Genomic DNA, 27,348 nt, shown 5'->3' with positions numbered 1-27,348 from the left:
TACTTATTGCTAATTGTGGGTGTTAAATTTGGTACTAATGGTGTGCAAACCACTCTGGCTTCTTTCTGCATCTCTCTTGCCTCTTTCTTCATTTCTCTTGCTTCTTTCGGCACCTTTCTTTCTTTTTCTGTGCTTATCTTGCTTCTTTCTGCACGTCTCTTCCGCTTTCTGCACCTCCCTTATTTCTGCACCTCACTTGCTTGTTTCTGCACCCCTCATGCTTTTTTCTTCTGCACCTATCTTGCCTCTTTCTGCACCTCCGTTTCTTTCTTTACTTCTCTTGCCTCTTTCTGCACCCTCTTTCTTCTTTCTGCACCTCTTGCCTCTTTCTGTATTTCTATTGCATCTTCCTGCACATCACTTGCTTCTTTCTGCAACTCTCTTGCCTCTTTCTGCACCTCTCGTGCTTCTTTCTATATCCCTCTTCCCGCTTTCTGCACCTCTCTTCCCTCTTTCTGCACCTCGCTTCCCTCTTTCTGCCCCTCTCTTCCCTCTTACTGCACCCCTGTTCCCTCTTTCTGCACCTCTCCTGCCTGTCTCTGCACCTCTCTTGCCTCTTTCTGCACTTCTCTTGCCTCTTTCGGCAATTCACGTGCCTCTTTCTGCACCCCTCTAGCCTCTTCTGCACCCCTATTGCTTCTTTCTGCCCTTTTGTTTCTTCTTTATGTGCCTCTCTTGGCTCTTTCTGCACCTATCTTGCCCCTTTCTGCACCTGTTGCTTCTTTCTTCACCCCTCTAGCCACTGCACCTCTCTTGCTTTTTTCTGCACCTCTCTTCTTTCTTTCTGTATCTCTCTCGTCACTTTCATCATTTCTCTTGCCTCTTTCTGCACCCCTGTTTACTCTGTCTGTACCTCTCCTGCCTGCTTCTGCACCTCTCTGGCCTCTCTGCACACCTCTTGCCTCTTTCTGCACCCCTCTTGCCTCTTTCAGCACCTCTCTTGCCTCTTTCAGCACCTCTCTTGCCTCTTTCAGCACCTCTCTTGCCTCTTTCTACACCTCTCTTGCCTCTTTCTACACCTCTCTTGCCTCTTTCTACACCTCTCTTGCCTCTTTCTGCACCTCTCATGCATCTTTCTGCACTTCTCTTGTTCTTTTTACACATCGCTTGCCTTTTTTGACACGCCTGATCCCTCTTTCTGCACCCCTTTTGCCTCTTTCTGTACGCTTCTTCCCTTTTCCTGCACCTCTCTTGACTCTTTCTGCAGTTATTGCACATCCTTCTGCACCTGTATTATGATCACCTGTGCCCTGTATTATGAACAGAAAGAATCACATACACCTTTGTGTACAGAAAGTTACAGTGTATGCTGTTTGAAACAGAGTTATTCAAGTATTTGTATGTTTATTTTTATGTAACACACGCCTGCATACCTTCACAAACTTTGTCAGACGTACACAAGGTATTTAGTTACAATTGCTGATTTACATTTGGTAGGCCTAACATTCTGAGCAGTGAATGAATAGTGAACCTTCAAGAGAAAAGTGAGGTCTAAGACTGAGTATGAGTCCTTGGAAAGGTACTGTCGAAGTAGGCCACTTTCTGAACCTCTCCTGCATGTTTCTGCATTTCTCTTGCTTCTTTCTGCACTTCTCTTGCTTCTTTCTGCAATTCTCTTGCCTCTTTCTGCACCTCTCTTGCTTCTTTCTGCACCTCCCTTGCGTGTTTCTGCACCCCTTATGCCTGTTTCTACACCCCTTATGCCTGTTTCTACACCCCTTATGCCTGTTTCTGTACCTCTCTTGCCTCTTTCTGCACCTCTCTTGCCTCTTTCTGCACCTCTCTTGCCTCTTTCTGCACCCCTCTCGCCTCTATATGCACCTTTATAGGTTCTTTCATCTGTGCTCTTGCTTCTTTCTGCACCTCTCTTGCATATTTCTGCACCCCTCTTGTCTCTTTCTGCACCCCTCTTCCCTCTTTCAGCACCCCTCTTCCCTCTTTCTGCACCCCTCTTCCCTCTTTCTGCACCTCTCTTGCCTCTGTCTCTATCCCTGTTGCCTCTTTCTTTTGCCTCCTTCTCCACCACTGTTGCTTCTTTCTGCAATTCCCTTTCTTCTTTATGCACCCCTCTTGCTTCTTTCTGGACTTATCTTGCTTCTTCTGCAATCCTCTTGCTTCTTTCTGGATTTCTGTTTCTTTCTGAACGCCTCTCGCTTGTTTCTGCACCTCACTTGCCTCTTTCTACACCCCTGTTCCCTCTTTCTGTACTTCTCTTGCTTTTTTCGGCACTTCTCTTGTTTCTTTCTGCACTTCTTGCTTTTTTTCTGGCACCTCTCTTTCTTCTTTCTGCACCTCTCTTGCTTCTTTCTGCACTCCTCTTGCCTCTTTTTGCACCTTCCTTTCTTCTTTCTGCACCTCTTGCCTCTTTCTCTACCACCCTTGCTTCTTTCTGTACCCCTCTTTCTGCTCTTCTGCTGCCTGTTTCTGCACTCTCTTGCCTTTTGCTGGACGTCTCTTGCTTCTTTCTGCACTTCTGCTTCTTTCTGGATTTATTTTGCTTCTTTCTGAACCCCTCTTACCCTTTCTGTACCTCACCTGCCTCTTTCTGCACTTCTCTTGCTTTTTTTGGCACCTTTCTGGCTTCTTTCTACACCTCTGTTGCTTCTTTCTGCTCCTCTCTTGACTCTTTCTGCACCCCTGTTCCCTCTTTCTGCACCTCTCCTGCCTGTCTCTGCACCTCTCTTGACTCTTTCTGCACTTCTCTTGCTTGTCTCTGTACCTCTCCTGCCTCTTTCTGCACTTCTCTTGCTTTTTTCGGCACCTCTTGTTTTTTCTACACTTTTTTTCTGGCACCTCTCTTTCTTCTTTCTGCACCTCTCTTGCTTCTTTCTGCACTCCTCTTGCCTCTTTTTGCACCTTCCTTTCTTCTTTCTGCACCTCTTGCCTCTTTCTGTACCACCCTTGCTTCTTTCTGTACCCCTCTTTCTGCTCTTCTGCTGCCTGTTTCTGCACTCTCTTGCCTTTTGCTGGACGTCTCTTGCTTCTTTCTGCACTTCTGCTTCTTTCTGGATTTCTTTTGCTTCTTTCTGAACCCCTCTTACCCTTTCTGTACCTCACCTGCCTCTTTCTGCACTTCTCTTGCTTTTTTTGGCACCTTTCTGGCTTCTTTCTACACCTCTGTTGCTTCTTTCTGCTCCTCTCTTGACTCTTTCTGCACCCCTGTTCCCTCTTTCTGCACCTCTCCTGCCTGTCTCTGCACCTCTCTTGACTCTTTCTGCACTTCTCTTGCTTGTCTCTGTACCTCTCTTGCCTCTTTCTGCACTTCTCTTGCCTCTTTCTGCACCTCTGGTGATTATTTTTGCACTTCTCTTGCCTTTTTCTGCAATTCACGTGCCTCTTTCTGCACCCCTCTGGCCTCTTTCTGCACCCCTATTGCTTCTTTCTGCACTTTTGTTTCTTCTTTCTGTGCCTCTCTTGCCCCTTTCTGCACCTGTTGCTTCTTTCTGCACCCCTCTAGCCACTGCACCTCTTTTCCTTTTTTCTGCACCTCTCTTCTTTCTTTCTGTATCTCTCTCGTCTCTTTCATCATTTCTCTTGCCTCTTTCTGCACCCCTGTTCACTCAGTCTGCACCTCTCCTGACTGCCTCTGCACCTCTCTGGCCTCTCTGCACACCTCTTGCCTCTTCCTGCACCTCTCTTACCTCTTCCTGCACCTCTCTGGCCTCTTTCTGCACCTCTCTTGCCTCTTTCTGCACCTCTCTTGCCTCTTTCTGCAGTTCTCTTGCCTCCTTCTCCACCTCTGTAGCTTCTTTCTGCAATTCCCTTTCTTCTTTCCGCACCCTCTTTCTGCACCTCTCTTGACTCTTTCTGCACTCCTCGTGCCTCTTTCTGCACCACTTGCTATTTTCTGCACCTCTCTTGCCTCTTCCTGCACATCTCTTGCCTCTTTCTGCACTCCTCTTGCCTCTTTCTGCACCCCACTTGCTTCTTTCCTCACCCTCTTTCTTCTTTCTGCACCTCTTGCCTTATTCTGCACTCCTCTTGCCTATTTCTGCACATTACTTTCTTCTTTCTGCACCTCTTGCCTCTTTCTCTACCACCCTTGCTTCTTTCTATACCCCTCTTTCTGCTCTTCTGTTGCCTGTTTCTGCACCCCTCTTGCCTTTTTCTGGACTTTTCTCTCTTCTTTCTGCACTTCTGCTTCTTTCTGAACCCCTCTTACCCTTTCTGCACCTCACCTGCCTCTTTCTGCACTTCTCTTGCTTTTTTCAGCACCTTTTTTGCTTCTTTCTACACCTCTGTTGCTTCTTTCTGCACCTCTCTTTCCTCTTTCTTCACCCCTGTTCCCTCTTTCTGCACCTCTCCTGCCTGTCTGTACCTCTCTTGCCTTTCTGCACTTCTCTTGCCTCTTTCTGCAATTCATGTGCCTCTTTCTTCACCCCTCTAGCCTCTTTCTGCAGTTATCTTGCCTCCTTCTCCACCTCTGTAGCTTCTTTCTGCAATTCCCTTTCTTCTTTCTGTGCCTCTCTTGCTTCTTTCGGCACACTTTCTGCACCTCCCTTGCCTCTTTCTGCACTCCTCTTGCCTCTTTCTGCACCACTTGCTATTTTTTGCACCTCTCTTGCCTTTTTCTGCACCTCTCTTGCCTTTTTCTGCACCACTCTTGCCTCTTTCTGCACCCCTCTTTCCTCTTTCTGCACCCCTCTTGCCTCTTTCTGCACCCCTCTTGCTTCTTTCCTCACCCTCTTCTTTCTGCACCTCTCTTTCCTCATTCTGTACTCATCTTGCCTTACTTTCTTCTTTCTGGACTTATCTTGCTTCTTCTGCAATCCTCTTGCTTCTTTCTGGATTTCTGTTGCTTCTTTCTGAACCCCTCTTGCTTGTTTCTGCACCTCACCTGCCTCTTTCTGCACCCCTGTTCCCTCTTTCTGTACTTCTCTTGCTTTTTTTGCACCTCTTGTTTCTTTCTGCACTTCTTTCCTTTTTCGGCACCTCTCTTGCTTCTTACTACTCCTCTGTTGCTTCTTTCTGCACCCCTCATGCCTCTTTCTGCACCCCTCATGCCTCTTTCTGCACCCCTGTTCCCTCTTTCTGCAGCTCTCCTATCTGTCTCTGCATCTCTCTTGCCTCTTTCTGTACCTCTGTTGCTTCTTTCTGCACTTCTCTTGCCTCTTCCTGCAATTCTCTTGCCTCTTTCTGCACCCCCCTAGCCTCTTCCTGCACCCCTATTGTTTCTTTCTGTACTTATGTTTCTTCTTTCTCTTGCTTCTTTCTACACATCTGTTGCTTCTTTCAACACTACTCTTGCCTCTTTCTGTACTTCTCTTGCCTGTTTCTGAACCTTTGTTCCCTCTTTCTGCACTTCTCTTACCTCTTTCTGCTGAACCCCTCTTGTCTGTTTGTGCACCTCACTTGCCTCTTTCTGCGCCCCTGTTCCCTCTTTCTGTACTTCTCTTCCTTTTTTCGGCACTTCTCTTGTTTCTTTCTGCACTTCCTGCTTTTTTCGGCACCTCTCTTGCTTCTTTCTACACCTCTGTTGCTTCTTTCTGCACCCCTCTTGCTGCACCCCTGTTCCCTCTTTCTGCAGCTCTCCTATCTGTCTCTGCATCTCTCTTGCCTCTTTCTGTACCTCTGTTGCTTCCTTCTGCACTTCTCTTGCCTCTTTCTGCACCCCTCTAGCCTCTTTCTGCATCCCTATTGTTTCTTTCTGTGCTTATGTTTCTTCTTTCTCTGCCTCCCTCCCTCTTTCTATACACCTGTTCCCTCTTTCTGTACCTCTCCTGCCTCTTTCTGCAATTCTATTGCTTCTTTCTGTACCTCTCTTGCTTCTTTCTGCACCCCTCTTCCCGTACCTCTCTTGCCTCTTTCTGGACTTCTCTTGCTTCTTTCTATACATCTGTTGCTACCTTCAGTATATCTCTTGCCTCTTTCTGCACTTCTCTTGCCTCTTTCTGCATCTATGTTGCTTCTTGGTTCTTTCCACACCTCTCTTGCTTCTTTTGGTACCCCTGTTCCCCCTTCTGCACTCGTCTTCCCTCTTTCTGCACCCCTCTTGCCTCTTTCTGTACCCTTCTTCCCTTTTTATGTACCTCTCTTGCCTCTTTCTGCCTCTTTTTTGCTTCTTTCTGCACTTCTCTTGGTTTTTCTGTACCTCTCTTGCAAATTTCTGCACCCCTCTTGCCTCTTTCTGCACCCCTCCTGCTTCATTCTGCACTTCTCGTTCTTCTTTCTGGTCCTTTCTTGCCTCTTTCTGCACCTCTGTTACCTCTTTCTGCACTTATCTTGCCTCTTTCTGCACCTCGCTTGCTACTTTCTGTACCTCTGTTGCTTCTTTCTGCACCTCTCTTGCTTCTTTCTGCACCCCTCTTACCTCTTCCTGCACCTCTCCTGCCTGTCTCTGCACCTCTTTTGCACTTCTCTTGCCTCTTACTGCAATTCACGTGCCTCTTTTTGTACCCCTCTAGCCTCTTTCTGCACCCCTATTGCTTTTTTCTGCACTTTTGTTTCTTTCTGTGCCTCTCTTGCCTCTTTCTGCCCTTATCTTGAACCTTTCTGCACCTGTTGCTTCTTTCTGCACCCCTCAAGCCTCTGCACCTCTTTTACTTTTTTATGCACCTCTCTTCTTTCTTTCTGTATCTCTCGTCTCTTTCATCATTTCTCTTGCCTCTTTCTGCACCCCTGTTCACTCTGTCTGTACCTCTCCTGCCTGCTTCTGCACCTCTCTGGCCTCTCTGCACACCTCTTGCTTCTTTCTGCACTTCTCCTGCTTCTTTCTGGATTTCTGTTGCTTCTTTCTGAACCCCTCTTGCCTTTTTCTGCACCTCACTTGACTCTTTCTATACCTCACTTGACTCTTTCTATACCTCTTTTGCTTCTTTCTGCTCTTCTCTTGCTTCTTTCTGCACCTCTTGCCTCTTTCTGCACTCTCTTGCCTCTTCCTGTACTTCTTTTGCCTCTTTTTGCACCCTTCGTCCCTCTTTCTGCACCTCTCTTACATCTTTCTGTACCCCTGTTCCCTCTTTCTGTATCTCTCCTGCCTGTTTCTGCGCCTCTATTGCCTCTTTCTGCACCTCGCTTGCCTCTTTCTGCACTTCTCTTTCCTCTTTCTGCACCTCTGTTGCTTCTTCCTTCACCTCTCTTGCTTCTTTCTATACACCTCTTTCTACATCTCTCTTGCCTCTTTCTGCACCTCTCTTGCCTTTTTCTGGACTTCTCTTCCTTCCTTCTGTACTTCTCCTGCTTCTTTCTGGACTTCTGTTGCTTCTTTCTTCACCTCTCTTGCCCCTTTCTGCACCTCACTTGCCTCTTTCTGCACCTCTCTTGCGTCTTTCTACACCTCTCTTGCTTCTTTCTGTACCCCTCTTGCCTCTTTTTGTACCCTTTGTCCCTCTTTCTGCACCTCTCTTACCTCTTTCTGTACCCCTGTTCCCTCTTTCTGCATCTCTCCTGCCTGTTTCTGCACCTCTATTGCCTCTTTCTGCACCTCGCTTGCCTCTTTCTGCACTTCTCTTTCCTCTTTCTGCACCTCTGTTGCTTCTTCCTTCACCTCTCTTGCTTCTTTCTGCACCCCTCTTGCCTCTTTTTGCACCCTTCTTCTCTTTTCCTGTACATCTCTTGCCTCTTTCTGTACCTCTTTTGCCTCTTTCTGCACTTTTTTTGCGTCTTTCTACACCTCTTGCTTCTTTCTGTACCCCTCTTGCCTCTTTTTGTATCCTTCGTCCCTCTTTCTGCACCTCTCTAGACTTTCTGTAGCCCTGTTCCCTCTTTCTCTATCTCTCCTGCCTGTTTCTGCACCTCTCTTGCCTGTTTCTGCACTTCTCTGGCCTCTTTCTGCACTTCTCTGGCCTCTTTCTGCACCCCTGTTGCGTCTTCCTTCACTTCTCTTGCTTCTTTCGGCAATTCTCTTGCTTATTTCTGCAATTCTCTTGCCTCTTTCTGCACCCCTCTAGCCTCTTTCTGCACCCTTATTGCTTCTTTCTACACTTCTGTTTCTTCTTTCTGCGCATCTCTTGCCTCTTTCTGCGCATCTCTTGCCTCTTTCTGCACCTCTCTCGCCTCTTTCTCCACCTCTGTTGCTTCTTTTTGCATCTCTCTTGCTCTGCACCTTTTTGCTTTGTGCTGCACCTCTCATTTCTTTCTGTCACTCTCTTGTCTCTTTCATCATTGCTCTTGATTCTTTCTACACATCTGTTGCTTCTTTCAGCACTTCCCATGCCTCTTTCTGCACTTCTCATGCCTCTTCCTGAACCCCTCCTAATTCTTTCTGCACCCCTCTTGCCTCTTTCTGTACCCCTCTTGCCTCCTTCAGCAGCCTGTTGCTTCTTTTTGCACTTCTCTTGCTTCTTTCTGCACCTCTATTGCTTCTTTCTGTACCCCTCTTGCCTCTTTCTGTACTCTTCTTCCCATTTCCTGTACCTCCGTTACCTCTTTCTGTACCTCTGTTGCCTCTTTCTCCAGTCATCTTGCATCTTTCAGTACCTCTTTTGCTTTTTTCTGTACTTCTCTTGCTTCTTTCAGCACCTCTATTAACTCTTTCTGCATCCCTCTTGCCTCTTTCTGCACCTCTGTAAGTTCATTTTGTACTGCTCTTGCTTCTTTCTGCACCTCTCTTGCCTGTCTGCACCCCTCTTGCTTCTTTCTGCAGCTTTCTTGCCTCTTTCTGCAGTTCTCTTCCCTCTTTCTGCACTTCTCCTGTCTCTTTTTCCCATTTCTTACTTTTTCTGCACCTCTTGTATTTTTCTGCATATCTCTTGCTTCTTTCTTTACTTCTCTCGCCTGTTTCTATATTCAAATGGGAAGGTCAAGCTGTCAAGTTTAAAGGTCTGTGTGCTCTTGTGAATGTGGTATATGTCCTCTTGTACATATATTCTCACATGTATTATGCATCTGAAGATGGTAGCTTAAAAAGTGGGTAGCTTCTCTTACAGGTGATCAAATCTTCTCAGTTCTGCTCAGTCATTCGGTTGCACAGGCAGACATGTATTATGTATATAGGTGTTATAGAGCCCCTCAAATATGCACTCGAACACCCATGTGCCCTGTAGTATGAGCAGAAAGAATTACATACATCTTTCTGTACAGAAATCTTCAGAGTATGCTGTTTGAAACAGAGTTATTCAAGTATTTGTATGTTAATTTGTATGTAACACACGCATGCATGCCTTCACAAACTTGGTCAGACTTACAACAGTGATATGGCTAGGATTGCTGTTTTGTATTTAGTAGGCCTAACATTCTGAGCATTCGATGAATAGTGAACCTGAAAGAGAAAAGTGAGGTTTAAGACATCTTAGAAGAAGGATTGGTGATTAGGGTACTTTTTGGAAAGGTTCTGTTGAAGTAGGCCACTTTCTGCACTTCTGTTGCTTCTTTCTGTACTTCTCTTGCTTCTTTCTGCACCTTTCTTCCTCTTTCTGGATTTCTGTTGCCTCCTTCTGCATTGTTCTTGCTTCTTTATGCACTGTTCGTCTTTCTTCACCTCTCTTGCCTCTTCCTGCACTTCTCTTGCTTCTTCCTGCACTTCTCTTGCTTCTTTCAGTGCATGTCTTACCTATGTAGACATAGTTAGAAATTAGCATTAGAAAAACCTTAGAAATTCACTGAAATAGAACACAGGCTTCAGGGACGTTCTAGTTAGTAATTAGCATTTAAAAAACCTTAGATATTCACTGGAAAAAAACACAGGTTTCTGGGACGTTCTACTAAGGCTGACATTTCACTCATACAAAACCAGAGAAATTCAGCCATTATAGTTAACTTAGCTAACTATAACACGTGCCCCCAAATGCACTGCTGATGACGTCACATATTACATCTCTCATTACATGGTCACTCATGACATCACTGATGACATCTCAAGCACCTCCCTGAGGCTTTAATCCAAAATAATGCAGGGGTTTGCGGGTCTCACCCAGCCCTGGGGACCACCACCTCGCTGTGGCTTCAAATTTAATTAATGTGGGTGGGCGCAGTCCCCGCAGGTCCAGGGACCACCACCTCTACGGGGCACATTTTAAGCAAGGAAGGGGCCAAGTGGCCCCCCTCCTGAGCCTAGATGCCCCTGGGGATCTCCACTCAAGGGCCAGCTCCAACAATGTGCCAGGGTACCCATCCCTGGGACATTACAGTTTGGAATGGCTTGGTGGGAGCACTGCTCGCACCAAGCTGTAGCAAAGATTGCTTTGCTTTCAGTACGAGAGAGCAGAAAATGCTCTTGCTTACTCGAAGCAGAGCAGAATTGCTTTTGGACAGAGAAAGTTGCATGTTAGTAGCTCCCGCTGTCCAAAAGCAATACTGGCTTCTGGAGGACTCAAAGTCGTCAGGGACCTTGAGGTTCACCCCACGGTCCCCAACGTAAGAAACCGGATGCCCTGAGGGAAACCAAGGCACCCAGTATTGTGGCCAGGCCCCGGGGGATGGGGTCCCCTTGGCCAAAATCATCCCTGGAAGGGAGACACTTGCCCTTCCTTCCTTTATTTAAAAAAAAGATGAGAAAAAAGATCGGGCCCCGGGCCCCCCTCATACATTGAAAAAAGGCCATCCCTTTTTAAAAAAAAACGATAAATATTAATGTATTAATTTATTTATTTTAAATAAAGCCTTTCCCGGAGGATGGGGTCTCCGGGCCCACAATGGGCTCGGGATGGGGGGCCTTTTGGCCCTCCTCCCTATAAATTATAGAAATTATATTGCTTTGCTCCCACCCAGCAGGAGCAGCTTATGTTACTGTTGCAGCCAGGTGAGAGCAAAGCTATGTTCCCTTCCCTATAGAGAGAGCGGGCAGGTAAATGAAGTTTCTGTTTCCTACCTGCTCTCTCAGGTACAAGACAGTGTCTCAAGGGATGGGCTTTCTGGGATACTCTTCCTTGACAGGCTCTGTGAGATGGGGTCTAGGGGCCGTTTATGACTTGTTGTGGGGGAGGGGGGGGGGGGGGGGGCGCCACGCACCCTTCTCCAAAAATTGACTTTGGCTCTAGGGATGGGTCCCTGGGGCTTTCTTATGGCCTCATGCCTCCCATCCCATAAAAATAACATTGGGAATGAGGTCTCCGAGAACTTCAGAAGGCACAGGGAGGGGAAGTGTTGTGCCGACCCCTCGGGCCCTGGCCCACTTCAAGGGCCGTTTATTTAAAAAGGGCAAAGAGCCACTTTCTTTTTTTCTATAAATTTCTCTGCGGAATCCCAGGTCCTCCACGGATCCAAGGTAAAATTATAATTTTTTTAAATTATGTTTTGCACTCTAACCCCCCCCCCCCTCCCAGACCAAGGGGGTCGGGATATTCCTAATATGACCCATCACATGTTTCTCTTTTATCATCCTTTTTCATGAGTGGGGAGTGAAAACCTGAGTCGTAAAATGGCTGCTTCAACATCTTTGTTGATGTTGACTGCAGCCAATCAGATTTAATCTTTTGAACCGGCAGGTCTGTGGAGCCTCTGCTATCTGAAATATAGATGCATGTTCTACCTTAACGTCTCAAAAACTGCTGAATTGATTTGCTCCAAATTACAAAATCACACTTTTTGTGTAAACATCTAGCTTTCTGCCAAATTTGCTTCAATTCCGTTGAGCCATTTATTTGGTATTACTGTTCGATTTTTCTCTGGAAAATAGCAATGGGAAAACACATTTTGGGACACCCCAAACCCCCCTCCTTAGTCTCTGCTCCCTCTTAACATATCACAAGGAAACTTTCCAGGATGGAGCTGGGGTGAATGAGACTTTTTTTGTAAAGTTTGGGAAGATCTGTTAAAGAGGCATCAAAGTTATTTGGTAAACCCAAAAATAAATGTCTTATAGAAGCGTGGTCCTAACTTTAACTACCCAGTGACGACATTTAGTATTGGCCACAGATATACAAGCAGACTTAGGAGTAATATATATTTGTCAGCAGACTTTAGTGTAAGGTTGTTTATTGTCACATAGTTATGTAGACAACTGCCTTTATTTGAAATAATTTCTGGAACAGTTGTTGGAATGATGCAAAAATCTTTATAGTTTGGCTGTTACCATTAAGTAGTTCACCTGGCATGGACACACTTTTAAAATAAATCCAGTGCATAGTGAACATGATGCATTAGAGCTATTACCATAGATTGTTGTTTTTACACAAAAAAGAATATCACTGCAATTACTGTTTTAATTTTAACTTGAACTTAGAATTAGCTCTGGAGTCCTGTCCTGATTCTGCTAAACAGCTGTGTGGTGCAAATGCAGCACAAACTGGTGTCTGATCTGGTACTGTCAAGTACGTGAGTGTAAAATGCCCAAGAAACATTTCTAATTTTTCTTTTCATAGGCTGATGTTGTCCTACTGGTAACCTGCTCTATTAGGTAAGTTTAGTCTGGTGATTTGTTTAATATGTTGAATAAAAAGATGTTTCTATTTCAGTGTCTCCTAAGGTATATTCTGCTTAACAGTGTTCTTTCTAGCAAATGAGTACACTGCTAATCCATTTGTGCTACGGCTATCACATCAGTTTCTCATACATCCAATGATTGAATCATTCTCATAGTCACCCAGTCTCCCATCAAAAAAATCAATGAAGGATCACTTTCACTTATAAGAAAGGCTCCCTGTTTTCCTTTTTTTAAGATTTTTACAGATAAATGCAGACCGAAAACCATGTATTTTCCTGTTTGTATTTCTTTTTCAATGTGGATAAAAACAGAAATTGGGTTGTTTTTGAGTGATTCTGAATGCTGTCAACCGTGACTGCCAGGCCAAAAGCTATGCGGATTGACAGGCAAGGGATTAAAAAAATTAAGGTACTTTAGTAAAGAGCCTTAAACAGCAGTAGATTTGCACAACCTTGATACTGAAATGTGCACGTTTTCTTATAGGTGCGTATTTCATCATCTGAGTGTGTATATATCTTTCGGAAGCAGCAGTATAAGTGAGAAACTAAAGATACTTTCCCCGAGCAGTCCCAGTCCTAGTCCTGTCAAGGGCAACAGCAGACCTACCACCAGCAGGAGGGGGGGGTAGAGGATACATGCTGGGTGCCTTGAGGGACAACAACTCCAGTAAGGGTAAAGGGTGTGCAACACTGTAAGGGAGCCACTTTGGCCAAGCACTGACTTGCACCATATCCCCTCACCCACACAACACATGTCTGCGGGAGAATACAAAGTTTCCTGCTGTTCTATCAATCATCAATCAGGGTTGTTGCCTAGAATTCCTTTCCACCCCACCAAACGTCCCTCCCCACTGACACATCCTTAGCCCAGAATACCTGTGCCTGCTGCAAGAGGAAATTCAGGTGCTCCTCCACAAGTGAGCAATAGAACTATTACCTCTACAACATCGGGCCAAGTGCTATACTACTTTTGCTTCCTTATTCCTAAAAAGGGAGGCTCCATCAGGCCCATCCTAAACTAGACCCCTCAACAATCTAAATCTAATCTCTGAATATTTATATGATTACTGTTAGAAAGCACACTGGAACAGTTAGATGATATCCAGATGATTTATTAGAATCGGCACAGTAACAGATGAAAGCAGCTACTATGCAGGCAGGAACAGGCAACTGACCTTGATGCCTAACAGCCACTTTGAGTTCTAAATGGAACTCAAAGCATACAAAGAAATACAACTCAATTTAAAGGTACAGAAATAATAATATGCAAGTGAATGAAGGATGTAACACATCTCCCTTCATTAAGAAAAAACAAAGTGAGCATATCAATACATAAGCATAAAATGCTGTGGAAATTAAGATGGTTATGAAACATAGTCAGCAAATTTTCTGGTAGCACATTTAGGTCTGAAAATGACTTAACCCTAGATGCAATAGATTCCATAGTTTTCCGTTGTGGATCAGGAAGCCTGGTATTATGAACATCAGGACATTTAGCAACCCGTTTGATGTTCCACAACTTACCATCTTGAGTGATGACACTGTTACTAAAAACTCTAACCAGTTTCATAGGTTTACCAAATTTATCTGAGCATTTAGTAAGGAAACCTGGCCTTCTAATCCTAACCCAATCACCCACAGACAAATTAGGAGCTTTAGCATTCCATCTATTATCATACCACTCTATTGTTTTAGCTTGTTTCGATTCAACTTTATGGGAAACATCCTTAACAAGCTCCTTTGAAATGGAATTATTTGAACATTTGTCCCTGAACCACCAAGGACAGATATTAGAAGCAGGGTCTCGCCCTTTAAGAAGGCGAAAGGGACTAACCTCAGTAGTTGAGTGTGGAGTTATGCGATAAAGCCAAAGCTTTTCTCGCAATAGATTTTTCCAGTTGCACCCAGACTTTACAACATCAGATACAAACCCCTTCAAAACCCTGTTGAAGCGTTCTACTAAACCATTTCGTGGGGTTCATAGACAGAAACAGTATGATGTACAATGTTTTGTCGTTTAAGAAAATCCTCCATTTCTAATGAGGTCAACTGAACCCCATTGTCGGTGACAAGTGTTTTAGGACAACCTTCTCTTGAAAACACTTCTTTAAAAAATTCAATAACCATATTGGTAGAAGCAGAAGAAACAAATTTGACCTCAGGCCATTTAGAGTGGTAGTCAATAAGAACAAAGGCATAACGAGAATCATTGGGAAGACACATAAATAGACCTGAAATATCGAATGCTATTTTTTTCCAACAATCACTGGGCCAGGGTGTATTCTTCAATGGAGGAACATTCACTTTTAACATTTTCTCACTACCCATACAAACCTCACACTCTCTTACTTTGCGATCAACCATCCGATTTAAACCTGGCCACCAAAAATAATTCCCTATTAAGCGTTTCATTGCAGACATTCCTGGATGCGTCTTATGAGCAAGTTCCAAAATGACACTTTGCATAGCAAATGGTGGTATACATTTTCCAGATTTGAAAATCAAAGTACTTTCTCATTCCAATTCATTATAAACCTTAAACATAGGCATAACGTTTTCTGTTAAATTCTTCTTGTCAGGCCAACCCTCCAAAATATATTTTTTTATGGTCTGCAAAGAAAGATCTTGATTATCTGCAAGAGTCCAAGACTCTTCAGAAATATCCTCAAACATACCTAATAAGACATCTTGTAAACAAGTGACCACATCAGTATCATCCGAAATGTTGTTGAAAGAGGTTTGACAAGGACGGCGAGACATGAAATCAGCAACAACATTTTTTTTCCTGGGACAAATTCAGGCGTGAAACAATACTCCTGTAATCTAGACGTCAGTCTGGCAATACGTGCAGTCGAATTCCAACCCCCACCTGGAGACAGAATGTTAACTAATGGTGTGCGATCCGTTCTCAAAACAAATTTACTGCCCCAAATGTAGTTTCTGAAATGTTCAATGGCCCAAACACAGGCCAACAGTTCTTTTTCTATAACAGCATATCTGCGTTCGCTTTCATTTAAAGTTTGTGATGCAAAGCACACATTCTATTCTTCTTTACCAGATGTCTGAGATAAAACTGAACCAATGCCATACATGCTTGCATCAACAGTAATGATACATGTCTTATTTAAACAGAAAGGCTTAAGTGTGGGAGCATGTAAAATATCTGATTTAATATGCTCAAAAGCAGACTGTTGTTCTTTTCCCCATTCAAAAGAATTTCCGTGTCTGAGAAGTTTCCTAAGAGGTTCCATTTTGGCTGCAAAATTGCTAACAAATTTACTATAATACTCGCGAATGAAAGTTACTGTTCTTTATTGCAGGGAGGGGGGGGGGGATCACTAATACCTTCTACATTGGACTTCTTTGGTACCACCCCATCACCGGATAATGTGTGACCAAGGTATTCAACGGAGTTTTGAAACAGTTTACACTTATTTGACTTTAAAGTCAAACCACTTTTCCTCAACTTCTCACAAACGCAGCGCAAATGTAATAGATGTTCCTCAGTGGTACATGAATAAATCAGAATGTCATCCTGAAAACACTTGATAAATTGGTCAGCATCCCTGAAAATATTAAAGATAACCCTTTGAAAAACAGAGGCTGACGATGCTAAGCCAAACGGCATTCTTGTATATTGATACAAGTCTTGAGGAGTGATAAATGCCGTGAGACATTTAGAGTCAACAGTCAGGGGAATCTGGTGATAGGCAGATCTAAGATCGAGGGTGGAATAAACTTTAGCTCCTTCCAACATAGAAACTACTTCATTTATGTTAGGAAGAGGGTGACAGTCCACTATAATGGCAGAATTTAAGGCCCTGAGATCGACACACGTTCTCAAATTTTTATCCGGTTTCCTTACCAAAACAATGGGAGAAACCCACTCGGCAGAATCTATGGGTTCAATGATCCCCTCTAAAACGAACTCATCCAAATTATTTTTGAGTTCTTCTCGAACGTTGATCGGTTCCCCCCTTAACTTCTGTTTGACAGGAAAAACGCCCAATTTTAGCTTTATTTTATGGTAAAAATTCTGAATCATGCCCTATTTATCTGAAAAAACATCTTTGAATTCAGATTTGATAAGATCAGTATTCTTTACAGATATAATGGAAGAAATATTGTCAAAAACAACTGTTTCATCTAACAAAACTGGATCTTTGGCACGAGGATTAAGTATAATCCCAAATTTCCACTGGTCTTTCCAACCTATGACATTTACACCCTTAACTGCTACATATTGTTTGACTTAAACACACCTAGATCTGAAGGTAAGGTCTACCGGGAAAAATCCTAACATGTCAATTTTTGAACCCTTAAAACTCAGTGGACATACATCAGATGGTAAAATATCAACCAAATCCAAAACAGATCCTAGACGCTCATCAAAATAATCTTTAGAAATTATTGTCCAAGGCGAACCCGAATCCGCCATGAGATCAAGTTTAAGCCCCACCACAAACATCTCACATATGGGTTTCTTTATGGAATCATCTTCAACAGAGTCATTGAGGCTAGAAATACCTTCACTAAGAAAAATAACAAATCCTTTCTTTTCCTCATTACACGCAGTTCCACTAACACAAGTACATTTGCATACCTTGGGTGTCTCTTCAGTAACATAAGCTATTTTGCTTCTGGGATTTTGAACAAATTTCCTGACGACTCTACAAACTGTTGAAAAATGTCCCAATCTTCCACACTTCCTGCACTCTTTATTTATTGCAGGACATCCAGCATATGAAGCCACATGTCCCCTACTACCACATTTTAAACATGTAATAGATTTGTCAAATTTTTTTAAGTGCCCCAAATTATTAAATCTATATGAACTCTGAGAAAAATGTGAATTATCAGCGACTTGACCATCTGTATGTTTAACCAAACAGACCTCATCAACCGAGTCAGATTTATGCTCATTATGTTTTTTAACTGTTAACATCCATTTTTCAGATTGCTCTAATGATTTAGCTATGGCGATGGCTTCAGACAATTTGGGATCCCCCAACTCCCACAAACGTTCCTGCGTTTTCTTATTCTTAACATGAACAATGATTTGGTCTCTCAACATTTCATCACACATACTTTATTTTGTAGGAATTTTTCTGGTGGGTCAAATTGCATTTCTTAAACGTGACAATAAGCTGACAAACAGCAAAATACTAAAAGGAAAGCTGATGTTCAACGTAAAGTCATAAATAAATATAATGTGGTGCTCAAATATCCAAGTGTCTCCTTTTAGCAACTTCCTGTATGATAATGTGGATTGTTTTCCTTGCTGTAGTGTCTACTAATGAAAATATTTGAAGATAAAATAAAACATTCCCAAAATGGATATTTGCTGAAACAATTTATAATTAAAAAAACGATGTAATGGAGCAAACAACCAAGAGAAAAAACGATTCCAAGATAAAATATTGTTCCACAAAAATCGGAATGTCACTTACTTCAAGTATTGCACCACAACCAAAATAAAAATGAAAAATTGCCTCGATACTGAGAATTCCTTCTTAAATCTTTTTTCTTTTATACACATATAAATAAACACTTCTGTTCGGTAATTGTAACTATGGAAACCAGAACAACAAAACAAAATGGCCGTCACATTACGTCGCAACGTGATGATGCAGAGATTAAGGAAGTCTCGCGTAGCCCAGAACTCGCGTTGCTCCGACGTCACACACCATGGAACTCCAAGCTCGCTCCGACTTCTGGCAGTGAAGAATGCGCTCACTTCTCGTCATGCTGGAACTGCTGCTCAGACAGGAATGCGCTCGCTACTCATCTCGCTCCAGCTGCCGGTGAGGATGACTTGAAAGTAAACACAATCCTATTTCCATCAAAATGTTTTAAAATTTGACATTCACTGTTGGTTGGAGTAAAATTAACGGGAACTTCGGTCCACAGAGTCTTTAATCTTCTTGAAAACACTGGTGTAGTCCGTTTTTCTGCTTGCTGTGATCCCAGCAATGTAGAAATATTAAAAAAAATAATCCAACTCCACACCTGTGCCGCTTAACTGGTTCTTCTCCCTTGTCGCCAAATTTTGTTAGAAAGCACAATGGAACAGTTAGATGATATCCAGATGATTTATTAGAAGCGGCACAGCAACAGATAAAAGCAGCTACTATGCAGGCAGGAACAGGCAACTGACCTTGATGCCTAACAGCCACTTTGAGTTCTAAATGGAACTCAAAGCATACAAAGAAATACAACTCAATTTAAAGGTACAGAAATAATAATATACAAGTGAATGAAGGATGTAACAATTACTTTACAGGATGTCATTCCTCTGCTGTCAAATACATATCCATATAGCTCTTTTACGCTACCTCAGCTTCATGGTAAGTGGCCAAAACTATGAGTTCCAAATGTTGCCCTTCTGGGTCGCTCCAAACCGAGGGTCTTCACAAGGTGTTTAGCAGTAGTACTGTGGTATTGGGTTTCGACAGACCTACATACTCTGCAAAAACTTTCGATACCTTAGAATAGAAGTTGGCACGGAAACTAAAAAATGCAAAAGACAGGTTTATTAAGACCCCATGGGGTGGTGGTACAATCCTACAGCACCCTTCGTCAATGCAAGAAGTATCACACCGAACATCGGTGCATAGCTCCTTTTATACAGTTTACAGGAATGCAGGAAATAGGCGGTTCACACTTTATACAACTTTAGGTACATATAAGGACCTTTTTGAAACACAGCCAGCTTGTGGGAGGAGTTAGTACCACTGGTCAGTTTGGAGAACATTCCTAAGCAGTGACGATCATTAACCTTGAGAGCCCGAATACGCATATGTAGGCTTGACCATAACTAAAAATAGCCTGTTGCTGGGCAGATCAAATGGCCATAGGGAGAGAGAAAGGACAAAAGGGCATGTTGACCACGAGGCAGCGCATTCACTTAAAATGAAAGTCTGAAATACAAAATGGCCTCCGGAATATAGTCAAGCTAACAGTGAAAGTTCGTGTAGCTGAAGCAAATGCTAACCCAATCGCTGTCAAATTACGACCGACGGCCCTTTTAGCATTTAGCTGAAGCTGCCTCATATCTGAAGTAATCAGGGTGTTCATCATCAATATTAATCAACATTATGTTCGTTATTTCATTGCCGATCATTTGCTCATTTTTGGCAATAGCTCGTTTGGACGGAATGCAAGTGGCGATACATACAGAGCATAGTGTAGGGCCACATTGGATACATAGGCAAAGGAAGAAGAGTATCCCAATAAAGATACAAAGAATAGTCAATAGTTTCCAACCCCAGGTACTAAGCAAAGTCCAGAACCAACTTGAAAATGTCCATGTACAATTTTCAGGGTGAATTTCAGCAGCAATCTTATGTAACTTAGAGATAGCATCGTATACAGAAGGCGAGTTGCCAGGAACATATACACAACAACTACTACCGATGATGCGACATGCACCCCCACGATCAGCCAATACTACATCTAGAACCATTTGGTTCTGAAGCGTCACAATTCTGGTAATTTGAAGCTCCTCAATTAAGTTCCCTAAAGCAGAGGCAGTTTGATTAGCAACAGCTTCCACAACACGTGTTAGCTGTCTTATTTTTCTACTATTTAGGGCTGCACCTACAAATGAAAACAGGCCTAAATTGAAATCAACATATTGTTGTAGAGAAGTATCCGTCTGATCGATACTATCAATATCTAATGTCCTTTTAACTCTATTCAGTATAAAATCATGGTATAGCACAAAATCATTATGGTACATTGGCGGAGCAATAAATACAGGGAATAATACAAAAGATATGTAACAAGTTCCTAACCACCCAATAGGAAGGCGGTGGTAGCCCTTATTTCCACAAATAAAATAAGTATTACGTGATGCTACAAAGGCAATATTATTTGGTGAATCAAATGCTAGAGTAGTAGTACATTCACTTTTCCCTACTGGGACTGTGCCTTTATTTCTTACACAAAGATCAGCTTTTGCTTCAATAACTGTAATCGCAAATAAACTAGACATGTTTACAGTTCTTAGATTAGTAAAAATACGAGGTGTAGATACATTGTCCGGTCGATATTCTTCCCACTCGAGTTTAGTTCCTTCTGCTTGTGTATCGTTATCACAAACTTTATTAAGTCGGAAAAGAAGTCCACCTTTTGTCGGCCATCTCAAGGTGAAGAGGAGAGTGTACCAAGCATTGCAGGAACCATTATGAGAAAACGGAAGGGGAATAAGTGGAGTTCCTCCTTTCTTTTGATGTCCAGGCAACATTCCACATACCCTACAGTTTGTAGTGTTAGTCATGTTGTGGGTGTGGTGTAGAATTTGGATGAAACTGTTATTCAAATAAGTTTGTCTATGTCTCTCTTCATGATAAGTCAAGGTAAAATGAAAATGCTCAGATGGAACTGGAGTGGTAGGCAGCAAATATTTTCTCGCCGGGACCATTTGTTCTATGATCCAAGCTATTACTGCTATTACCACTATTGTAGAAACGAAAATCGCAGCACCAAGAATTTTCTTATTTCTCATCGTATTAGGTGCCATAGTCTCAAAACAAAATAATCAAAATAAAGCTAATAAAAAAATGAGTGCTGAGTTCCGAGGTTGCCGCTGGTTTCTTCTCCGAGATTCAAGACGGGTGTCTCTACACTGGGCAGAACTGAGCCCCCCCCCCTTGATATTCTCGGCTTCCGTTTTCACAAACCTCAGAGCGGTAACTCAACCAGTCTCGCACAAAACAACTGCTTTTTTAGACCGAACATTATACTACGCTGCACCAGAAACAGTGTGGTCCGGGAAGGCTTCCTCAGATTCGCTGGCCGTAGTGGCTGGGCTCTTCTCTGAATCCAAGATCTCTCGATAATCAGACAACACAGCAGGATTCACCAGATCCGGAGAGACACGACGACAATGAGTGGAATGCACCCACCGCTTTTGTTCGTAACTCGCACTGCTGTTCGGGTTGCAAGTAACACTTGTTCAGGACCGCGGCATCTTGGCTCTAGGCTGCTGGACCTCTCAAATGCTCGGACCATTACGTAGTCCCCGGGTCGGAGATCATGAGCCCCTCCGATAGAGTTGTCTGGGAGCGCTTCTCGAACCTGTTGATGAATAGAAAGCAAATCATTTGTTAATCGTGCCTAATAATCATTCATCATTATACAGGGCACATCATGTACTGAGCAGGGTATAGGAACTCCCCAAATATTCATAGGCCTCCCAAACACCACTTCATAGGGTGTGAGGCCAGATCGAGAGTGTGGTACTGATCTAATAGACAATAATGCTAAGGGCAGGGCATCCGGCCATTTCAAAGACGTGGATGCCACGATCTTTGCTAGCTTCAACTTCAGAGTATCATTATATCTCTCCACCAAACCTGTTGACTGCGAATGAAACACAGCATGAAATTTTTGTTTTATCCCCAATGCGTTCAGGACATACTCCACGATCTTTCCAACAAAATGGGGGCCATTGTCGTTCCACAAAAATTTACAAACACCATATCTCGGGAAGTACTCCTTGAGTAACACCTTAGCTGTTGTCAACGCTGTATTGTCCTTCGTAGGGTAGGCCTCTACCCATTTACTGAAGGCACACACCACCACTAAGACATACCTAAGATTATAATAGCGTTCAAGCTGGATGTAATCCATTTGTAGTACTTCAAATGGTGCCGTCGGTGGAGCGAACCCTCCTTTAGGAGTATAAGGCCCTTTGGCAGGATTGTATTGTAAATATATCAAACAGGTCTGCACTACTCTCTTAGCCGTGCTGGCAATCTCAGGATGCTCCCAAACTCGTGTAAGCAATTTGGTAATTGCAAGAGCTCCAACATGTGCCAGCCCATGTGTCATTTGAACCATTGCTTGCAAATAAGCAGCTTGCAATTTCTGTATATCTAATATTTCCTCTCTGGCGTCGTGCCATCGCTCAGCCTGTGATTTCACCACATACATGGGAGAGACATTCTTTAACATTGCAGTCTCTCGCGCTGTACATTCTGCAAAGGCATTTCCTTGTCCTATTTTATCTGTCACCTTTTTATGTGCACTGCATTTAACTATTGCTACTTTCTTTGGGCATAATAGTGCATTCAGGAGATCGTGTACTAACTCTCCATGTATGATTTGCACTCCATGCGAAGTCAGAAACCCTCGTTCCTTCCAGAGTAGGCCAAAATCATGCACTACTCCAAAAGCGTAACGACTATCAGTGTAAATATTCACACATAATCCAGCACTTAGTTCACATGCTTTTGTCAGAGCGATTAGTTCACCTGCTTGGGTCGATTTTTGCGGTATGCGAGCTGTCTCTACCACCGTCTTAAGTGTCGTGATTGCATAGGCTGCGGAAGTCGTACCATCTGGCAACTTTAAACATGATCCATCAACCCACAGTTCCCCATCTACATCTGGAAGTGGCGTATCCTGTAAGTCAATACGGCCCTTTGTTTGTTCTTCAGTCAGAAAAACACAATCATGTTGTCCTTCCTCTCGGGACTCAGAAACAGGATATGGCAGTAAAGTAGCAGGGTTCAAAGTGGCGCACCTCTTCAGTGTAATATGTGGCGCCAACAGCGTTGACTCGTATCCTGTTAAACGAGCACTAGTTAGATGCTGTGTTTTCGTCTGGTTCAATAAGGCGTCTACCGCATGGGGCACTAACACCAACAATTTGTGTGACAAAACTATTCCCTCACTCTGTCGTATAGACACTGCTGTTGCTGCAACTGCTCGAAAACACCCAGGTAAACCTCGTGCTACAGGATAAAGTACTGCTGAGAAGTGCGCACAAGGTCGCTGTTTATCTCCGCGGGTCTGCACTAAAACTGATAATGCACACCCATCCTTCTTGTGTACATATAATGTAAAAATCTTTGTATAATCTGGTGTACCGAACACTGGTGCAGAGCAAAGGGCCTGTCTCAATTGTTCAAAGGCATTCTGACATTCATCTGTCCATTCAAAAGGAGTCGGTGTATTTTAGACAACAACGCTAACAAAGGTTTTATAATGTGTGAAAATCCTAATATCCACTGCCTGCAGAAAGACGTCAGACCTATAAAGGCACGAACATCTTTCGAAGTACAAGGAACTGGTGTGTATAAAATTGCTTGTATTCGATCTGATGTCAATGCACGTCCCTCCTTAGACAGAAGATGACCGAGGTAGGTCACCTTCGGTCTACAATATTGTAATTTCTTTCTCGAAACCTTGTGATTATTCTCGGCAAGGAAAGAAAGCAGGGAGAGAGTACTCTCCTCACATTGTTCATGCGAATCTGCTGCTAACAAAATATCATTAACATATTGAATAAGAGCCACTCTAGACTGTAGTTTAAAAGAATCAAGCTGCCTTTTCAAAGCCTGACTGTAAATACTAGGACTTTCTGTATAGCCTTGAGGAACTCGACACAATCTGTATGATCTATTATTTAAAGTGAAGCCGAAGAGATACCGACTGTCAGGATGAATGGGGATTGAAAAGAAAGCATTTTTTAAATCAATGACAGAGAAAGTGGTGGCTGTGGGTGGGACCAAAGTAAGTAAGGTAGTAATATCGGACACCACAGGATATTGGGGCACCACAATCTTATTAACTGCCCTCAAATCAATGATAAAACAGGAAATCCTAGTGTCTGTATCTTTCTTTAGAATCTGAAGAATAGGGCTGTTGCAAACATTATAGGGGACTTCCTCCACCACTCCCACAGCAATCAGTCATTTATGATATGGGTCAAAGCAACTTCACCTTCTCTAGGGATTTTATACTGTGGTACACGAGGCAAAAGCGCTCCTTCCTTTACAGTGATGTGTACGGGAGGGATAATCATCTGTCCTACATCAGTATCAGAAGTGGCCCATAAGGTACTTGGAAGGGAGGCTAACGCATCGACTTCCTGAAGAAGACATGATCTCTCAATCTCCGGGTCATTCTCATTCAAAATAACCTGCACCCCTTCAGGGGCGCAGCGTATAGTTGCTAGAAAATACTTAAGCATATCAAGTCCCACAATATTATCTGGTGTATTTGGAGACAACAAAAATGGACATGGGGCAGTAAACTTATCAATGTGAAATAGAAGGGGCTGAGACAATGGGCTAAGGGAAGGTGTTCCATCAAACCCTATCGATGTAATCGTTTCGCCAGACAGGGGAGCCCTTGGAACCAATTGTTTGGACAGAGCACTACGAGTAGCTCCTGTATCGACCAGAAACTGATCAGTAGAACCCAAAACATGTGCTGAAATATATGGACCCCTTTGATCTACTGGTACTTCAGCCGATTCCATACCCCATCCTACGCAATCCTATGCGTACGTATTATCCTGAAACTCAGAAGACTCACCCTCAGCTATCTGATACTGATTCCGTCGATCAAAAGTATTATAGTCTGCCTGACCACGACTCCTAACTTCAAACCTACCGCGATCACTCGCTCCACCCCTCGGTCCTGAATAACTATTCCGAAACCTATTATTTCCTCGACCACGCTGAATACGCTGTTCTCGAAGCACCGGACAATCTGAAAGCCAATGTCCAAACTGTTTACAGTATGCACACTGATCTGCAAAGATATCAGAACGGGAAGAAGACGGGCCAGAAGACCCACGTCTACCCCTATCATTTCCCCTCGGCTGCGTAGCGTAAACCTGAGCCAACATCACCTCCGTCTTCAAATCTTTCGTTTTATCACTACTTTCCTTAGCCTCCAATTCCTGTCGTTCATAGTACTGAGCCATAGTTAGAAGAGAAGCAGGAGTTGCAGTGGTCCATGAACTTTCACTAGCCTTTAAACGCTGTGCAATCTCCGGTAGGAGATTAGCTACATACTTATCAACAAACAAATGCCTGTCCGTGTCCTCTGTTAATAATTGACCACTGTAATCATGAAACGCTTCCTCGAAGCGCGTAAAGAAATCAGAGACTGATTCATCTGGCTTCTGTTTACAAGAGGCCAACATCGTCCAATCAATCTTTTTGGGAGGAATGAGCGTTTTTAATTTATTCAAAATAGCCGCTGGAAGGTCTAAAATTAATTAACATGGTTTACAAGCGGGTTCTCTATCCAAATCAGCCTGTGCTAGGTCCCTCCAATCAGCCCCTAAAATCTGTCGATCATCAAACTTACGAATTGCCCTCCACATATCGGGACGCAATATTAACTCAAAGAAAAGATCAATATCAACTAACGTCATAACACATGAAGAAATAGCTCCGTCTACTCCTTCATAGAAAGCTGCCCGATTTTGGCGCGGATCAGGCAAAGCATTTTTAAGCGCCATGACATCCGCTCTATTCCAAGGAGTATAAACCCAATTATATATAAAATAACCTTTCGAATCCGCAGACAACTTATTATCATCTGTACCTAGACCTTTGGGAGGAACATACAAAGGCGCAGCTTCTCGCATAGGCATAACATGAACTGTATCACTCTTATCTGCTCCAAGGATAGGGCACTCCCTGGATTCAACCGTCGATCCAGACGCAGACGAACCCGATGTCTTTTTCAACGTCCGTAATCGTAACGTCTCGTCCCGTAGCTGAACCAGTCGCCGGAAGAAAACATCTGCTTCTGCGAGAACAAAAACACCTTTACGTAAATTTTCACAACCAACTGCTATATCCTTAGATTCTAACTCCGATGAATACTTTCTAAACCGTTCAACAACTTCTTGCCCAAAATGTTCCAGAAAATACTATTTCTCTTTTTCAGACCACGTACGCATGCAATCGTCAACCTCTGAAATAAAAATAACATCAACGTTAAGTTTACGAGCCATCCCGCGTAATTCCGCAGATCGAGCAGTAGTAAGCATAGAACAGGTATCTCTCTTTTGATCCTGGTCTGTAGGTGAATCAGAATCCACATTCGGGCCGTATGCATAAAATACAGAGGCGGGCAACGATCTAACAATGAGAAATCATCAGATTCATTAGTAAGGACAGGATAAAGAGAACATCGAATAGGAAACTGACCATTAATCTGTAAATTACGCTCCTGTATCTCCCTATCTTTCTGGTCCTGTAGTTCCTTATCCTGTAGCTGTAAAGCTTTAACGTGGGCAGCCTTCGCTGCTCCATGTCCGCCAAGGCTTGTTCACGCTTCATCCGTTCACGCACCGCTTTCTCCCACATACGCACACAATCAAACATATCCTGTCTAGACCTGCACTGAAACAAACACTGCTCCACATACTGAACCTTTCGTAAATCAAACGACCCATGTAGTGGCCATTGCAGTTCAAGATCGGCCTTCGTATATTTATGCCATAATGTACTATACATAATAGGGGGAAGGCCAAATTATATGTACATTTCCCAATTAGGTGTTCCCTCTGGGGGAGCCGGCTGAGATTCATTTAATCGATAACTAGTACCCTTTCCAAGACAGCACATTCCTCGAAGTGTGCTATAAACAGGCATGTCAAAAATATCACGGAAACGCGATATTACTCCAAGTGGCACTTAAAATGTTTTACACATGATGCGCCGTTCAAACAAATACAAAATCAGAGAAATAGCTCTACACTGCCTGCCTATGTGAGGTGCACTCCACATATAATACAAATCATAGAACCAAATGTTAACTAACTCAAACAAATCCAAAAAGCCACAGTAAGTGTCAGTAGACTACCTTACCAATCCAAAGCTTACCAAATATTCCAAACATCCAGGTTCCAACTGCCAAGTTCTCGAATCGGCCAAACGGTCACTGCACGGCTACCCAACGATCAGGATCTCAGTCGAGGACCGGCACCACCTGGAAGGTTAGATCGGAAGGAAAGGAAAAAACACCGTGGGTGCTAGGACTCGGGTCACTCAATGGCAGCGCGTGTCCAGGGTGAGTTTCCAATCCTTCGTCACGACCAATCCTTCGGGCATCCGAGCCGCCGATAAGTCCCTATTCGGGCGCCAATTTGTGGTATTGGGTTTCGACAGACCTACATACTCTGCAAAAACTTTCGATACCTTAGAATAGAAGTTGGCACGGAAACTGAAAAATGCAAAAGACAGGTTTAATAAGACCCCTTGGGGTGGTGGTACAATCCTACAGCACCCT

At 43.3% G+C, this 27,348-nt stretch overlaps 1 protein-coding gene across 2 annotated transcripts in view; it reads left to right on the top strand.

Moving 5' to 3' along the window:
* The window catches only part of CDK5RAP1 (CDK5RAP1 mitochondrial tRNA methylthiotransferase), a 236,214-nt gene that overhangs the window by 111,160 nt on the left and 97,706 nt on the right, over positions 1–27,348 (top strand). For both annotated transcript variants that reach the window (XM_078652079.1, XM_078652080.1), the window contains one exon: positions 12,240–12,274. In XM_078652079.1, coding sequence (XP_078508205.1) covers positions 12,240–12,274 — 35 coding nt within the window. The remainder of the gene's footprint in view (positions 1–12,239; positions 12,275–27,348) is intronic.

The sequence above is a fragment of the Lissotriton helveticus genome, chromosome 7, assembly GCF_964261635.1.
Source record: "Lissotriton helveticus chromosome 7, aLisHel1.1, whole genome shotgun sequence".
NCBI classification, from domain to species: Eukaryota; Metazoa; Chordata; class Amphibia; order Caudata; family Salamandridae; genus Lissotriton; species Lissotriton helveticus.
This window is presented reverse-complemented; position numbering and strand designations above follow the sequence as displayed.